This window comes from Rattus rattus, chromosome 1 (assembly GCF_011064425.1).
Source record: "Rattus rattus isolate New Zealand chromosome 1, Rrattus_CSIRO_v1, whole genome shotgun sequence".
Taxonomy (NCBI): domain Eukaryota; kingdom Metazoa; phylum Chordata; class Mammalia; order Rodentia; family Muridae; genus Rattus; species Rattus rattus.
The window spans coordinates 255,572,024-255,589,557 of NC_046154.1; the positions used below are offsets into that span (position 1 = coordinate 255,572,024).

A 17,534-nucleotide genomic window follows, 5' to 3' on the forward strand; every position below is an offset into this window, starting at 1 on the left:
AGTGGGAGAGCGTGCAGCTAGCCCTCAGTGGGAAGTCTTTATCAGACCTCTCTGTCCAAGGCTCAGGGATCTGTGCAGAAAAGGAGGCAAAAAGATTCTGAGCCAGAGGTGCTGGATGAGTCCAGGGAAACCCAACAGGATGATCCACATATTAGTTCACAGAGGCTGACAGCAGGCACAAAGGCTGCACAAGTTCAAGCCAGATCAAATCCTAGCACTGAGGAGGGGAAGTGGACACACAAAGTCCCACCCTTAATCAAGAGACTGGAAGATGATCTGTTTTCTCCTGTGCAGTCTGACTGGGTATATCAACCAGTATATCAACTCCAGAGTAGTTGGCCAACACGCACTCTGGGTTGCTTTGTGCACTTTTTGTTTTGTTTTATTTTTTTATCCTTCTGTTTTTGTCTTTTTTTTTTTGTTTTGTTTTGTTTTGATCTTTCTTTTTTTTTTCTTTCTGGGGAGAGGGATCAAAGTATAGTCTATGAAAAAAATTAAAAGTAAAAACATCTTTTAGTTCACTTAAAAATACTGCATATATTTGTGTGTGTGTGCATGTGCATATGCACACATCACAGTGCTTGGATGGAGATCAGAGAACAACTTTAGGGATCAGTTTTCTCCTTTTACCATGTAGATGATTGAACCCAGGGATTGAACTCAGGTTGTCAGGCTTGGCAGACAGCGCCCATACCGGCTGAGCTACCCGTGGTCCCAGGACTACTTCTTCTTCTTCTTTTTTTTTAAAAGCATGCATATGTTTACCTAAATTGCTCTTTATGTCTCTCTCTGCACACCTCTTTCTCTGTCAGAGTCTTGTGTCGGAACCCCAGAGTGGTATGCCAGTTAGGGTGTCTGATGGCAGTGGCTCTGAGGAGTAGGCATTCTGTTGTCTCCTGTGCCTGGAGAGGAAAGGAGGCCGTCGCCTGGACCCCTCCTCACGGAAGCCATCACAGGGCCACTCTTTATCTTCTGCTGTACCAGCCTCCAGAAGTGGTTTCTTTCTTGAGACTTCTCATGACGAGAGGTGACAGAGATATCCAGGCCTCACCTCACCTCTGTTCTAGGACATGCCTGACTCAGGAGCTGAGGTCCTGTTGGCTGAGCCTGTCTGTTTTTGGTGGAAGAGTTACACCCTCGTATATCTCTAAATTGATTAAATCTTTACAGAATTCTTTATATTTGGATAATCAGGGGGAGTGTCTGGTGGAAATTCCTAGTGAAGTTCCCTTGTGCGCTTGTGCTCTGCTAATGAAACACATTTGTGAGCAGTGCCTCAGGAATCCTAGTGTTCCCAGTGGTCTGAGAGGGCTCCTGAGGCTCCTTGAAGGAGAGAGCCAAGCTTCCTGCTCTCAGGGTGGGCCTGAAGGTCCAGACTGTTGTGGGGTATGTGAGCCTGTGTCGCCATTCCTTCATGGGATGGTTCTTAGCCCCGGGTGGCTGGGCATGTAACTGCTGGTAGGGTTGGCTCTTCCTGGGCATGTGGCCGAGGAGCTGGTGCTTTTCTTGACTCACTGTTGGGCTTTCAGCAGAGCTAAAAAAAAAAGCTAATCTTTTGTTTCCCTGTTTTCCTAGCATCCAGCATGTGTATGGAGCTCAGCACCCACCTTTTGATCCGCTGTTACACGGCACGTAAGTGGCAGTCAGTGACCTGCTTCTGCCAGCTCATTGGAGGTTCGGAGGGAGGGGAGATGTTCTCTCAGTCAGCAGATGGCTTAGCCACTTGCTTAGTGAGACACTGCTGCCTGTACATAGTCCCCCTGTAGCTGGGCGGTGGGATGTGGGGGCTGCTGGTCATAGTACCCTGTAGAGGGCAGAGAACTGGCACTCTTGGCTTGAGGGCAGTGTGGCTCCAAACTGTCCTTACGCCTCACTCGAGCCCTTCCTTGGTTGTGCACTCTCCCTGTCCTGGTGTTGGCTTTCCTAAGTACTAGGCCTAGCGCAGTGCTGGTGTGGCCCTCTGGGCTTTCCCCTTCTGTCCTATTTGCAGACTTATACTGGGGCCTATGGTGTGTGGTGAGGCTCCGCGGGATCTCCTATAGTCTGTTCTGTGTGTGTGCAAAGGCCCCGTTCCCTGCAAGGTCCTCTTGCTCTGTACCCCTTAGCTGCCGCCTTAGGAGCGTGGCTGAGGTGGAGGAGCTTGAGAACGTGCTTCCTAGCCTCAGCACCATCTCCGTGTAGGTTTGTGCTGCTCCGCGGCTCTTCACTGAAACGCTTCTCTATCACAGAGAGTGCGCAGTGCCAAGTCCTGTTTTGATGCCCACACTTTGCGTGTTCCTTGGCACCCTCATCTAGATGAAGTGTCCTCTCCCTTGGGATTCTTCTTTTGGCTGAGTGTGCACAGTAAAGACACCTTTGCTTTGTAGCTTGCTCAAGTCCACGCCCAAGGTGCCCACCACCCCAGTGAAGGCCAAGCGGGTCAGCACCTTCCAGGAGTTTGAGAGCAATACCAGTGACGCTTGGGATGCGGGAGAAGATGACGATGAGCTCTTGGCAATGGCGACAGAGAGCCTGAACTCTGAGGTGGTCATGGAGACAGCACATCGTGTCCTGCGCAATCACAGCCAGAGGCAGAACCAGCCCTCACAGAAGAAGCCAGAGCCAGAGCCTCAGCCCATAGCAGAGCCTCCTGTAGCTCCCAGTGGCGACCTTCGCCTGGTGAAGTCTGTCAGTGAGAGCCACACTCCTTGTCCTTCAGGTAGGAATGAAGGGACAGTAGAGCCCTGAAGGATTGGCCTGGAGCAGAGAGGGCCATGTGCCCATTTGCAGCAGGACTCTGGGCTATGAGAGCCTTCCCAGGCCCAGGAAACAGCTGCCTGTGGGCGTCAGGTGGTCTTTTATTTGTCAAGTTGAGGTCATCAAGGCTTATGACTTGTGTGGGGGCCCAAGAAGAGGGCCACTGGGGAGCACAGGAGATGGGAGCTCCCAGGCTTCTTCAGGAAGGAGTCGGGAGTGCCCAAGCATGCCTCCCCTGGTTCTCATCTCATTTCCAGATGAGAACAGATCCATAGTAGCCTACGGCCACCCTGCTAGATTCAGAAAGGGGTTTTTACCTAGCCCGCTTTTCAAAACTGCCTTCTGGGAATTGATGCACTAAAATGTTACAGTATCCTCAGGTGAGAAGCTGGCTTTATTTCATTTGGAACAAATTTGGACAGGGGAACTGTGGTGGCTTTTGAGTTCTCTGAATTCTGATGGGGATTGCACCCTTACTCCTCCTGTCCCTTTAGCCTAGGTAGGGAGCCCTCTAGTGGTGGCATCCAAGAGCAGCAGGAACCTTGGGTTCTGCTGCTCACCCCTGTGCTCATGGAGCAGTGGACACAGCTTCTTAAGCCCCCACAGCTGGCTGGACCATCGAGGGCATTGCTATTGCTGGTGATGGCCCTCAGCACACCAGATGGAGGGGCTGAGAACAGTGAATCACGTGCTGTCTGACTGGGGTCCTGACCAGAAGCACACTCATATCCAGGCAGAGGATGGAACTTGGCGATGTCACATTGTAGCAGCCTCACCAGTACAAGTAAAGTTAGCACTTAGGAAGTCTTGTTACTGGGGAAGTGGTTATGAGCTCTTTGCTGTGTCCTGCAAATCTTGAGCTGAGCATCCTGTATTTGCTCTCAGGGAGAGATTTTTTTTAACACTTAATAATAATAGTGTGTTGTTGTTGTTCATCGTATGACCAGTACCACAGCCAGCCCACAGGATGGTAAATTCTTCCAATTCCTCAGCTTCTAGGAGGGGGTTGTGTTGTTCTTCCTTTATAGATGTAGTACTAGAAAGAACCTGAGCTGCTTACGAGAGGTGGCCTGGGGCTGGGGGTGGGGTGGTTTGAGTGTAGGGTTTGTGGCTCCAGAGCTCCTCCTGTTAGTGCTGCTGCTGCAGAGACCAGGAGTGCTCATCTAGAGATCCCGCCCCACGGGTCAGATGGCAGTATGTTGGATAGTGTGTTAGAGCAGGGTCAGTGTGTGTGTGGTCGTGTGGCAGTATGTTGGATAGTGTGTGTTAGGGCTGGGTCAGGGTATGTGTGGTCGTGTGGCAGTATGTTGGATAGTGTGTTAGAGCTGGGTCAGGGTATGTGTGTGTTACATGGCAGTATGTTGTATAGTGTGTGTTAGAGCTGGATCAGTGTGTGTGTGGTCGTGTGGCAGTATGTTGGATAGTGTGTGTTAGAGCTGGGTCAGGGTATGTGTGGTGTGTGGCAGTATGTTGGATGGTGTGTGTGTGTGTTAGGGCTGGGTCCCAGGGGTATGTGTGGTGTGTGGCAGTGTCTGTTGGATGGTGTGTTAGAGCTGGGTCAGGGTATGTGTGGTCATGTGGCAGTATGTTAGAGTGTGTGTTAGAGCTGGGTTATTGTGTGTGTGGTCACGTGTCAGTATGTTGGATAGTGTGTGTTAGAGCTGGGTCAGTGTGTGTGTGGTCACGTGGCAGTATGTTGGATAGTGTGTGTTAGAGCTGGGTCAGGGTATGTGTGGTCGTGTGGCAGTATGTTGGATAGTGTGTGTTAGAGCTGGGTCAGGGTATGTGTGGTCACGTGACAGTATGTTGGATAGTGTGTGTTAGAGCTGGGTCAGTGTGTGTGTGGTCACGTGGCAGTATGTTGGATAGTGTGTGTTAGAGCTGGGTCAGTGTGTGTGTGGTCACGTGGCAGTATGTTGGATAGTGTGTGTTAGAGCTGGGTCAGGGTATGTGTGGTCGTGTGGCAGTATGTTGGATAGTGTGTGTTAGAGCTGGGTCAGGGTATGTGTGGTTGTGTGGCAGTATGTTGGATAGTGTGTGTTAGAGCTGGGTCAGGGTATGTGTGTCACTGAACATGGTGTGTGGGGCAGAGGTGCTGCTTAGATTTTGCAGTGCCCTAGCAGAGCATTACCCACACCCCCATTGGTGAGGACAGGGAGTCCTGCACTGGAGTTAGTGAGACTTCTGCCAGAATTAGTTACATTGGGAGCTGTGGGAATGTGTGGAGATGTTCTCTTTCTCTACTCAGGGCATGGTCCCTCTTGTCATAGAGTGCAATGTAACAGCTCACCTCTTCATCAGAACAGCTGGGACTGCTTGTAAGGGACTCCCAAGACTAGACCGTGGCTGTTGATTTTTCCTCATATTAGGAAGAAATGTGAGGGACACTGGATCCTTAGCCCAGATTCTAGTCACTCCCTCCTGTGCCTCCCAGATAGCTGTGCTCGACTCTGCCTCCATGGCATGTTTTCTTCTGGCCTCTGTCTTAGTCAGTGTTCTATTGCTGTGAGAGGCACCATGACCAGCAGTGTGTATACGAGAAAGCATTTAACTGGCGCTTGCTGCCATTCAGAGGTCTCCTCTGTTATTGCCATGGTGGGAAGCATGGTGGCATGCAGGCAGGTGTGGTGCTGGAGAGGTAGCTGAGAATTCTACATCTGGATCTGAGGCATCAGGAAGAGAGAGAGATAGGTCTGCCTTGTGCAGTTGAAACCCCAAAGCCCATCCCCAGTGACAAGGCCACACCTACTCCAACAAGGACACACCTCCTAATCCCTGTCAAGTAGCTCCACTCCCTAATGACAACCATTCAACTGTATGAGCTTGAGGGAGCCATTCTTATTCAAGCCACCGCAGCCGTGCATGCTCGAGTGTATGGATAACAGAGGATCTCTGGGGCTTGCTGGCCAGTCAGTCTAGCTAAATCAGTGCGCTTCATGTCCAGAGAAGGAACCTGCCTCCAAACACAGAGTATCGAGGGCTGGGGAAGACACCTGCTGTTGAACTCCAGATTCTACATGCAAGTGCACCTATGTGCATCACAGACACATGTGTACCGACTCCCCATACCATTCTGCTCTTGAACTCCAGGGCTGCTGTGTGGGCTACTCTGAGCGCTTGTCTGTAGGGCCTTAGGTAGACACCAGCATGTTGAATTCGATGTTTCCTGGAGCTCACTTTTGACTACAAACTGGTTTGTGGCTTCTGAGAGTAGAGGCTGCTGGGTGGAGTTAGACCTAGCAGTCAGGGACCATAGAGCCTCATGTCTTCGATTCCTGTGGCTCTGTGTTGAGTTCCTGGTTCCTCTCTGTGCTCTTCCTAGCCAGGTTCCAGAACGGATTGTGTCATCTCACTTCCCCCCTCAAGACTCCTTGAATCCGCAGGGTTTTGGAGGCAGCAGCTAAGGAGACCCTGAGAGAGGGAGGGGGTGCCTGTCTTGTCTGTGAAGGCTCCTGCCTGCTTTTCTTTGTCCCTGTATGCTAGGACTTGGGGTGGGTGGAGGGGCACTGAGTGAGATGTGCTCTGGTCATGGCCAGGTCCTCTTGAGCCTCCTGGTCACTTACCTGTTATCCTCAGTGCTTTTGTGGCATCGTCCTTTCCTTTCCTGGTAGAATAGTGGCTTGCCTGCTGAGTACACCTGGTGACCCATTAAACCGACTCCTGTGCTGGCCTGTTCTACCTTCCAGGCCTGTGGATATCTGGAGGCCACAGAGAAGTGCTTTAGACCTTGCTGGCTGTCACAGTGTGATCATGTGCAGGTGTATCTGTCTTTCTGGTGAATAGTACTTCCTCAGTGACTTAGTGTTGGTGCTGAATGATGATGAGGAGGGGCAAACTGACCAGATGGGCCAGGGAGTAACATAGTGAGCACATGGCACATGGGTAAAGGGAGAAAGGTGTGGTCAGGAGGCCAAGGGCCTATGCTAACCTTGCCTTCTGTTCTTCTATAATTTCTAGAGAGCACCAGTGATACAGTCCCTCTGCAACGGTCCCAGTCTCTTCCCCACTCGGCCACTGTGACACTGAGCGGGACATCTGACACTCATGCCCTTGGTGGCTCAGCCCTGAGTAAGAGAGAGACTTCTCGACTGGACAAGTTCAAACAGCTGCTTGCTGGCCCCAACACAGACCTTGGTGAGTCCCTGAGAGTGGCTTGTCTGTTTCTTACAAGACCAAAGGTGTCATAACTGGTTACACACATGCCACATTGTGTTTTCATGACATTGAGTCCCTAAGATGCTGTAGTTGGGCTGCTTAATTCCTTTAGACATGCTTGCTAACATATTCCGAACACAGTTTCCTGATATGTATGTGTGTGTGTGCAGATATATATTTTCCTTTTTTCTTAATGCTACAGTATGCTTTTCCTACTGGGTCCTCAGGGGAAGCCCTTAGAGGCCTGGCAAGTGGCTATCCTTGTTCTTCATAGACTGTGGGTGATTGTGACTGTGACATCTGGGGGATGAGGTGGGGGTGACTACTATCCTTAACCACTGAGTTTGTCCTTTGCAGACTTGAGACTAGGGATAGTGTGAGTGTGACAGGTAAGGCCCAGGTGGGCAGTGAGGAGAGAGAATGGTCATGGGGTGAATTCCTGTAAGTTGCTTGGTCGACTGCCGTACCTGTGTGGACACTGGCCAGTCTCCAGGACACTTGCTTTCATGATCGTGTGGTAGAATTGCCATCTGATAACTTGTTCTTTCATTTTCACAGCCTGCATTTCTGAATGAACTCAAGGATAGGTGTTTATTAGGGACTGAGTTTTCTGAGGGCCAGGAGTGGTCCTGGCCACGGGATCACTCATAGGAGAGAAACATTTTTTTGAACATAAAAGATATAGGCAGTGCCAGAGTAGCACGCTACGAGCTGAGGAGGTGCAATGCCCATGTTTGTCAGGAGGTGGCGAGTGGGGCCTGTGGATGGGCCGCAGGAAGCTGAGCTGTGAATTTGGGAAGCTTTAGGGAGGATGGCCAGGTTTTCTGTTCAAGGCTGGAGCAGGACATCTTAGGTCTTAGTCTGTTCAATGGAATTTTTCTCTTAGCTTAGTAACTTATTTTTCCTTCTTGAGTCAGGGTCTCCCTATGTAGTCCTGGCTGTCCTGGAACTCACTATGTAGATTGTGCTGACCTTGAACTCAGAGATCTGCTTGGCTCTTCTGAGTGCTGGGATTCACCATCATGCCTGACTTTTAATTATGTTTAAAAAAAATCAGTAGCACATGCCTGTGTCAGAATGTTACGAAGCACAAGAGGATCAAGAGTGAAAACCAGCCTCTGCTCTCCTGTTTCAGGAGCCTTGTGTCAGGGGTGGTCTGTGTGCATTGCTCCAAACATTATGTATGTAACTTTGTACTTAGGAACAGCCTCCAGGATAGAGCGAGCAGCTTCTACAGACACGTCAGTTTGCATTTTACCCATTCACCACTCTCGTCTGTGCTTGTGTGTGAACCGCTTGAGAGTATGGCGGAGACATCCTTCCACTTCCTCCCAAGAGCTTTGCTGTACACTTCCTAAGAGCACAGGAGTCAGTTTATTCAATGTAAAGAAATGTAGCCTTGACACAGTGCCGTTTACCTTGGGAGGATGCATGGTGCTCGTTCACCTTTTCTAGCTGTACCCCAGAGTGTTCATTATATCTCCTGGTTCCTTGTCCACAACCTGGAGCTCATCGGCACCCTCCCCACAGTCCTCTCTGCCCTGATATCTCTGTGAGCCTGGGATGTTAGTTTCCCCCGCGTGTGCACTTCGATCCTGACACAGTCAAGGTGGCAGGCAGTTGTTTGTCAGGGTCCCTCTGCTTGTGTGTGTCTGAGGCTTCCTTGTGATTAGGTCCAGGGGAATGGCTCTCTCTTAGCAGGAGCACCATGCTGGGATGTGTGTTCTCACCCTTTCCTCATGTCTCAGAACCTAAGCAGCAGTCTGTAGAGTGGTTCTTGGAGACTGTGCACTTATGCAGTGCTTTTTCTTCATCCACCCAGATGGACATCCCGGTCCACGCCTTACTTTTTGAATTTAGATGTATTTACACAGTAGGCATAGGGAGCCACATGCCACTCTATGGGTGCCCCACAGTTTATTTCATAATACTGTACTGAGGGGGATGGAGGCTAGCACTGACCTTTTGTTTCTATAGCCCAGGACCTTGTACAGATAAGGCAGGAGTTCCTGAACATCTGCCATGTTGATGATGGTGTCTGTGGAGCAGTTCTCACCTGGGGTGGGGAGGAGACTACAGACGGTGGCGTTTTTAGGCTTGGCATAGAGCTAGGTGGGTGGAAGTTAGTTCCCTTCACCAAGATAGGAAATTAGGGTTTTTCATACAAAAGGAGCAGAATCTCCTAGTTGAAATTGGAATCCTGTTTCTGCCTTTCTAGCACACCGCGCACCTGTGCTTGCTGGACAGGGGCTGTCAGCAGCAGGGTCCTAAGTGGATCTCATGGAATATGTAGGGAGGAGGCTGATCCCAATATGCTTGTGACAAGAGGCTCTGGAGTCGGCCATCTGGGTGGAGACCTTGAGCAGGCGTGGGAACTTGTGATCCTGGTTGTTCAGTGTCCTTGTCACCTGTAAGGTGTGCCTGGAGCTGGACTGAGACAGTGCATAGACCACTAGAGTGCTGGCCATAGTAAATGCCCATGGACACTGATTATCACAGTATGGGCCCTTGGTGTTCTGTGATGCGTGTGAGTTGTTTCCAGACATTTTCCTGGTTATGCCCTTTGTTTTATGCCATAGGCATATGGCCAGGTGGCCAGGAGATAAGTTGATGAAAATGGGTTTGCTGGATGGCAGGATCTGATTCAGCTCTGGGCAGTGGCTAGACTCTTCTTGTTGTCTTGCCACTATGGCAGCATTAGAAGTCAAATTGTACTTGCAATAAAGCTTCCAGGGCTTATGGGTCAGCATGTGTATGTAAGGGTGAAAGGTCAGATGTAAAAATCAGGCCCTTTGTCAGGTTGCTGTGATTATGGTTTTATTTTTTCTTTAAGAATTCTGTTTGAATGTTTAAAGCCAAAAAGTTAAAACCATTTGCTTTCAAAGATAAACAATTACTGGATTTGTATTTAGTGGCAAGAGAAACATAGCCTGTAAATTGCCTGTTTTCCTAAGGCCTTTAAGGTAGCTCTGAGGACAGTGGAATACATTATCCTCCCATTACATAAAAACCAAAGTGGTAAATATTTGCCGAAGCTGGAGAAGCAAATCGCTGATGTGCGAAGGACCAGCAGAAATGGCTCTACCTGCTGAAGGCCTGTGCCAGCATTCGCTGCTCTTTGTGTAGCTTATGCTCTGTGATGAGCCCAGGGATGAAAGTGGCAAACAGAACTTAACAGCTCACTCCCCTCTTAGCATCAACTCAATATTTACTCACACAAAGCCTGCCTGCTTTGAAGCCTGGGAAAATGACACTTGGAGGCATTCATGTTCATCACGTGTGTCTGCTGATCGGGAGTAGCATTTGGAATATGCAAAATGTGATGTTTCCTGAGGGCTGCTGAGGGACTGCTACACTGCACTGCGCCCCCTGTGGGCAGGCTCTGCAAAGCTCAACACTAGAGAGCTGTCTGCCAGCAGAACAGAAGATGTCCCCTTTGCTCTGAGGCCTGAGGCAGGCACAGAGCTATGGTCTTGGGTACCCAGGTTATCCACTCTGGGCTTGAGGATGGAAATGTGTGTAGAGAGGGAGGAAGGCATGAATGAAGTATGGAGTCATGTTTCCTGGAAGCATGGCTTTGAGTAGATGCCCCTGAACTCCTTTGACTTGAGGGCTACTTTGCAGGGTCTGTGACAATAGAGACCACCCCAGCATGGGTGCTGGCTGTGTCCTTACCTCTCTTTGTGACAAACTCACTGAGTATCTCACCTCAGAGGAGAGAGGGAGATCCAACCTCCCTTACAGAGTTCTTGTGAAGGCAGGAGGTAATTTACGCTTCCAGCCAGAGGGGAGAAATAGGGATCCAGACCAGCATAAGCCTTGCCCTCAAGGATCTGTCAGTCTAGTCTGGGGAAGATGGACAGACGCAAGCCCACACTGATACCCCAGGGATGCTGAGAAGGCGGTGAGCACTCCTGGAGAGGAAGCAGTGCTGAGGATAACTGAGGTGCTGCTGGCCAGCAGGTGGTCACCAGAGACCCTTTGAGATGAGCATGTTTCTGCTGGACCTTATGTGGAGAGAGGCTAAGTATGGAGGAAGACATGCCAGGGAGAGGAGCCAGGGTGCAAAGGTCCTGTGCCTCAGCTGTTTGAGGAGTAGGGAGGAGGTGCTGAGGTTGAGAGGGGTGGGGAGAGGGGCAAGTAGAGTAGGAAGGCACTCAGGGCTCATGGGTTCAGGAGGAGGCACACAGCTTTTGTTGAACTCAGTGTGAAGCTGCAGGATGCTCGGAACCCTGTAGAGTAAAGCTTGGAAGGAAGCACCTGAGGGCTTCCCGCAAGAGGTGGCAAGTAGTCTTGGCCTAGGTGAATTTCTGGGCTAATTGGCAAGGTGTGGAGGGGGAGGAGAGCAAAGATGGTTACTGGGGGGAGGAAGCCAAGCCAAGGGTCTTGGCCTTGGATGTGGTGGGTGATTTAAGTACTGCCTGGTGAACCTGATCGGCTGCACATGAAGCAGGGACCGGAAGGAGAGGGCCACACCGTAATAGCTTAGAGGCCAGAGGCAGCAAGAATGTGAGACCTGGTGGCCCAGACACAGCACTTCTCAAAAGATCATTTCACCAGAGGGAGCAAATATTGATCCTTTGATACACTGAGGAACTGCAGACCAGTGCCATGGCATCTCAGGATTCATATGTCTCTGTCCAAGCCCATAGCAGCCCGTGTCTGTCCCTTATTAGTGCTGACTGCTCAGGAGACAACCTTTCAGTGAGCAGAGCAGGGCAGGATAGGATGAGGTTGGCTTTGGGCTCTGTTCCCCGCCTCCAGCATTCTTAGTGCTCTTTGCAGGACAAAAGTTGTGTCCTCTCCTGTGGTCTTGCTGAAATAGTTAGCATCTGGTCTAGAAGAGGTTGGCCATGGCCGTCCTGGGATGGCTTGGAAAAGCCATTCCATATCACAGGCAGCTGGCCAGCCAGTGTCCAGTGTTCCCCTCTAGTAGCCAGAGACAGATAATAGCAAGATGCCCTTAGTTGGGTTTTGTTGGGTGTTAGAGAAGGATGTGTGTGTGTGTGTGTGTGTGTGTGTGTGTGTGTGTGTGTGTGTGTGTGTGAGAGAGAGAGAGAGAGAGAGAGAGAGAGAGAGAGAGAGAGAGAGAGAGAGAGACTGTCTGTGTTCAGCATGATGATGCTGTGAGAGGGACAAAGCAAGAAGTAGCAAATTCTTGCCCCAGATGTCATCAGGGAAAGTTGTTTTGAGCTACTAACACGCAGGGATCCGACGCATAGGAAGCACATTCTCCTGTCCTACCATGGCTCCTTGTCCACTGCACCTTCATATATCAAGGGCCCAAGCAGCACTCAGTTGCAGTAAATGGTTGTTGTGAACATATCAGTTCAGCTCAACCACAGTACAGTGATGCGTCCGTTAGGCAGGGGCAGGGCTCACTAGCCATAGGCTCCTGGCCACCTCTGCTGGCTGTCTTTGTTCCCCAGCCCCGTTGGCTTGTGTGCTCCCACCTGGGTCAGAAGCTCCGCCTCTTCTCTGCATGTCTTACCGTAGCGATTCTGTCACATCGCTAATGACAATGTGACTGAAAGCCGGGAGCACTGAAAAGATGGGAGATGCAGCAAAACCAAATGGCCACTGCGTGCTCCTGTTGTTCTGAGGCGGCATGCTCTTTCTTTCTTTTTTTTTCGGAGCTGGGGACCGAACCCAGGGCCTTGCGCTTGCTAGGCAAGCGCTCTACCACTGAGCTAAATCCCCAACCCCTCGGCATGCTCTTTCTTACCCTCTCGTTAATTCCCAGTCACTTCCTGCCTAGCCTTCGAATGCCAAGAAGGCCTCCCCCATCTACAGCTTCACCTACAGCCCCGGGAGGTGTCTGAGACCTAGATAATCATACCGGTTCCTGACTCAGCTGCAGTTCCACCTTTGTTTCCCTGTTAGTGACATTTCCATGGCTGGATGTGACATTTGACTGACATGCGATGTCACTATATTTAAAACCATCAAACTTAACAAATATGGCCTTGCACGAGGTAGTCGTTTCATTACTAACTACGGCTGGGTGTATCTTCTGTGCAGTAGGGTATTGTTCAAAGCTCTTTGAGGTAACTTGTTTCTGGGGATGGTGAGCTTTGGTATGTAATCTTCAGAGAAATATTAAACAGTGTTCACAGGCCACTGAGTAGTTTTAAACAGGCAGGCAGCCTTAATGTTTGGCCTTTTTTCTCAGTGTTTCTTTTGAAGCTTAGGATGCTAAATAATCATGCAATTAAGAGACTACAGGATCACGGAATCAATGTGAAATTGTCCTCTACTTGAGGACAGAAGAATGGAGGGGTGCTTAGGAACCGCAGGAGTCCCTTGTCCCCTGTTCTCGGCAGTGTGTGTGTGTACCTATCACTTGTGTGCCTTTAACAGTATTAGAGTTTGTGTCTCTGTGCACTCTACACACTGGGCCTCCTGCAGGCTGTGGCTGAGGCACATGTCCTTATATTCTAGGGACTGTACAGGCATGTGCAGAGAACAGTCTCGGGCAGTGCCAGTGAAGTTACTGGAGTCATGACACGTCAGCTTATCCCCTGCCCAGTGTTTTTAATGGTTACCAGTATGCCTGACTCACCAGTTGACATAGGCTGCTTTGCGTTAGGGGGTACCAAAGGAGAGGCTTTTCTGAAGATAACAGAAAACCAGACCCAGAGGCTTTATGTATATAGTGCTGTGTTTTTCTCTGGACTGTGTCTGGACGGGAGTTAATGAATCTAGTTCAGTCATGCCAAGGATCTTCCCTCCAAGTCACTTGTCCTCTCATTCATGGCCACAAGGTGGCGATCATTATCTTGTGTCTGTATCCTTGAGTCAGAAAGGCAGACTTGAATTGTTTAATGTATTTTGTTGACATAGATTCATGGTACAGTGGTGATGGTTTCATAAAGACGTTGTCACCGAAGTACCACTGCCCTTTCCCCCTATGGCATTCCTTTCCCAAACACTGCCACTTCTACTGTCACAACGCCATAGGTGTGTAAGGATGATGTCAGTATCTGTGTGAAATCTAGGGCCTGCTAATGAGAGCAGATGTGCGGCATTGGTTTTGCCCCTGAGTTGACTTATTTTACTTAACACAACCCTCAGTTGTACCTGTTTTACTGCAAGTGACATCACCTCACTCTCCCTTATGGCTAAGTAAAACTCCATGTATGTCTGACTGTGTATGACTCTGTGTGTGTTTGTGTGTGTGTGTGTGTGTGTGTGTGTGTGTGTGTGTGTGTGTGTGTGTGTCCCACTGTCTGGTCCACTCTCTTGTAGAAGGATTTCTGTTCAGATTCGGTAGTCTGACTGTCTTTAGCACTGCCATAGTAAATATAGATCTCCAGTTAGTTCTGTGCTGACTTAGAGCCCTGTAGGTATTCATACCAGAGTGATTGATTAGTGGGTCACAGTGTGGTTCCAGTTTCAGTTTTCTTTGAAGAATCTCCATATTGATTTCCATAGCGACTGAACTTGTTTACACTCCAGTGGCACCTGTGTGGATTCCCTTTTCCCTACATCATCTCCAGCATTTGTGGCCACCCGCATTGCCACTCTCTTAGTGACGGCCATTCTGACCAGGGAGAGAAAGAATGTCACTGTTGTTTAGTTTGTATTTCCCTGATGGCCAAGGCTTTTGGACTTTGGTTTTCATTGGCCAGAACTTAATCTTTTTGAGGTCTGTTTTGTTAGTCCATGGCTTGGCATTTTGGTATCTAATCTGTTGATGTTTTTAGACATTGTAGATATTCTCTCTCTGCCACGTGTGCAGCTGCAAAGATTTCACTCAGTCACTGCCTCTGCAGTGCAAGCTTCACAGTTGCCCGCACGCTGACTGTCGTGCCCTATTCTCTGAGCTGTTAAGAGTCCTGCTCAGAAAGTCCCTGATCACTGCCAATGTCTGTGTGTGTGTGTGTGTGTGTGTGTGTGTGTGTGTGTGTGTCCTTCATCTGGTTTTGGTAGCAGGGTAATGCTTGAGTTTGAGGCATTCCTCTTTTCTAGTTTGCAGAATAGTTTGAGAAAGATCGCTGTTATTTCTCTAAAGGCCCGATAGGATTCTACAGTGAGTCCGTCAGGGCCTGGACTTACTTTATTGTTGAATGGGAGGTTTTAAATGACTGCATCCCGTTTGTGGCTTGCTGCAGATCTGTTTCTATTCTTTATCCTACCTCACTGTGACTTTGGCAGGTGACAGTCCTTTACAAAGTTACCCTTTGCTTTAGATTTTCCTAGTTCAGTATTCTGTTTCTTATTTTTAAAAATCTGTTTCTTTTTTAAAGTACTTGATGTGTGTTTGTGTGTGCATGTGCGTGCTGCAAGATGCCAGGAGTTGGTACTCTTCCTCCTCTTTACCTCATCACCACTTCGTCTTCTTCCTCGACTTCCTCCTCTTCCTCCTCCCCTTCCTGTTCTCTCTTCTCTTCTACATGGATTCGGGACCCAACTCAGGTTGTTGGGCTTGGCTGCAGGCGCCTTTATCTTGTGAACCATCTCTTCGGCCTGGAATATGTGTTGAAGGTATGTTTTTTCTGAATTTTTGTGGGTATCATGTTTTCTTTTCATCTGTAATTTTATTAATTTGGGTCATTCTTTTGGTTTGCTTAGCTCTAAGGTTTGTCAACTTTGCTTATTTTTTTCAAAGAACCAATTCTTCATCCCGTTGATTTTTTTTAAAATTTCCATTTCATTAATTTTTGCCCTCATCTTAATTATTTCCTTACAGCTTCTGCTTTTGCATTTGGCCGCTTACTGGTGATCGGGTGGCTGTATATAGCTTTTATTTGTTGAGGCATGCTTCTTCTACTTCTGCTTCTCTGGGCTTGTATCATGGAGGCATGATGAATATTAATATTGTTGAAGGCCTTTTCTGCATCAGTTAGATGATTATGTGATTTCTGTCCTTGGGTCTACGTATGCGTTATTTTGCATGTATTGATTTGCTTATGTTGACCTGTCTTTACATCCCTGCAATGAGGTCAACTTGATCATGGCGAATGATCTTCTACGTGCATTGTCGAATTGTATTTGCTGTGTTTTATCCTCGTCAGTGTTCTTTATGTTATCTCAGTTAACACTGGTAGGTAATGTGCCTTAGAAAGTTACCCATCTCTTTTAAAAATGTCCAGTTTAGCATTTTTATTTTGTACTTTCGAAAATCTCTTTTAATGTTTTAATATGTGTGTTTGCTAAACAAGGAGAAATTCTGATTCCATGTTCATTCATGAAAGTAGGCTGTAAATTTTCTGTGCATGTGTTTCTGGTTTTGTGATCAGGGTGACACTGGTGACATTGGCATCACCGAGAAGTTTGGTACATTCCTTTCTTCCTGCTTTACTGAGTAGCTTGAGAAGCACGCACGATGGCTCTGTGGAGTCTGGTGGAGTTCAGTGTGAATCCGCCCGCATCCGGGCCTTATTGTTAGTTGGGAGACTTTACTCCTGCTTCAGTCTCACTGATGATTGTAGATTCATTTAAGCTGTTTATATCTGTGCTTTTGAGAGGTCACATCTGTCCATAGCTACAATTTCCAATTTATTGGAATAGAGGTTTTCAAAGTATGCCCTGGTGACCTAATGAAGTTCATTCGTGTCTAGTTTAATGTCTTCTTTGTCATCTCTCATTTTACTAATTTGTGCCTTCTTACTCTCTTGATTAGTTTATCTAATGGATCGTCAATCTTGTTTATCTTTTCCAAAAGCCAACCGTCACCGCTAGTAATACATTTGCTTCTCTTTCATTGCTTCTGGCCCTCATCTTTATTATTTCTTCCTGCCTACTGTGTTTGGATTTGGCTTGTTCTTGCTTTCCTAAGTTCTTTATTTTTATTTCATTTTATATCTGTGAGTTTTTTACCTGCATACATATCTGTGTGCCATGTTCATGCCTGGTGCCCATGGAGGCCAGAAGAAGGCATCAGATTTCTTGGACTGGAGTTACAGACATTTGGGAGCCACCATGTAGGTGCTGGGATTCAAACCTGGGTGCTCTTAACTGCGGAGCCATGTCTCCAGCCCTTTTTTCTGAGTTTTTAACAGGTGTCATTAAGTTATTTATTTGAAATCCATGCAATTATTTTTTTTTAAAAATCAGCTGTATTAAACTTTCCCCTTAGAACTTCTTTCACTGCACCCATAGTGCACCTATGAGTTTTTACAGCTTTACATTTTAGGAATGTAAATTTCCCTCCCTTAATTTACTGATTGTAGGATGTGTCAGTCTCATGGATGCCCCTGTCTGTTTGCAGTTTCTCTTGCTGTTGGTTTCTGCTCTGTAGTCTGTGGTGGTCAGATGGACTGCAAGGAATTATTTCAGTTTTCTTGTTCCAGCGTCTCCACACCCTGATAGTCTGTCTTCCACTTGATCTGTTTTATTGGTGAGGTCTCCCCTGATTTATTTTTGACTTACTTCAATTTGAGTTTTCCAGTATTTATATCTACTGAACTCATCTTTCATTTGCTCTATTGACATCTTTATTTCATCCAGCGGTTTGTATTGTCTTTGAATTCATTCAGGAGTTCGTGTCTCTTTGATTTTTGCCAACATTCTTCAAACCATTCCTTTGAATTCCCTGGCATTCGTCTGATTCATTCTCACTGAAGTCGGTTGTGTAGTTGGAGGATTCCCATCGCCCTGACTTTGTGATTCTGCACTGGACTTGTCCATCTGGGGTTTGG

The 17,534-nt window shown here is 48.1% G+C and overlaps 1 protein-coding gene across 2 annotated transcripts in view; it reads left to right on the forward strand.

Moving 5' to 3' along the window:
• Window positions 1-17,534, forward strand: part of Tbc1d22a (TBC1 domain family member 22A) — a 291,146-nt gene that overhangs the window by 18,965 nt on the left and 254,647 nt on the right. For both annotated transcript variants that reach the window (XM_032919220.1, XM_032919227.1), the window contains exons 2-4: window positions 1,576-1,632; window positions 2,367-2,698; window positions 6,694-6,870. In XM_032919220.1, the coding sequence (XP_032775111.1) occupies window positions 1,576-1,632; window positions 2,367-2,698; window positions 6,694-6,870 (566 nt within the window). The remainder of the gene's footprint in view (window positions 1-1,575; window positions 1,633-2,366; window positions 2,699-6,693; window positions 6,871-17,534) is intronic.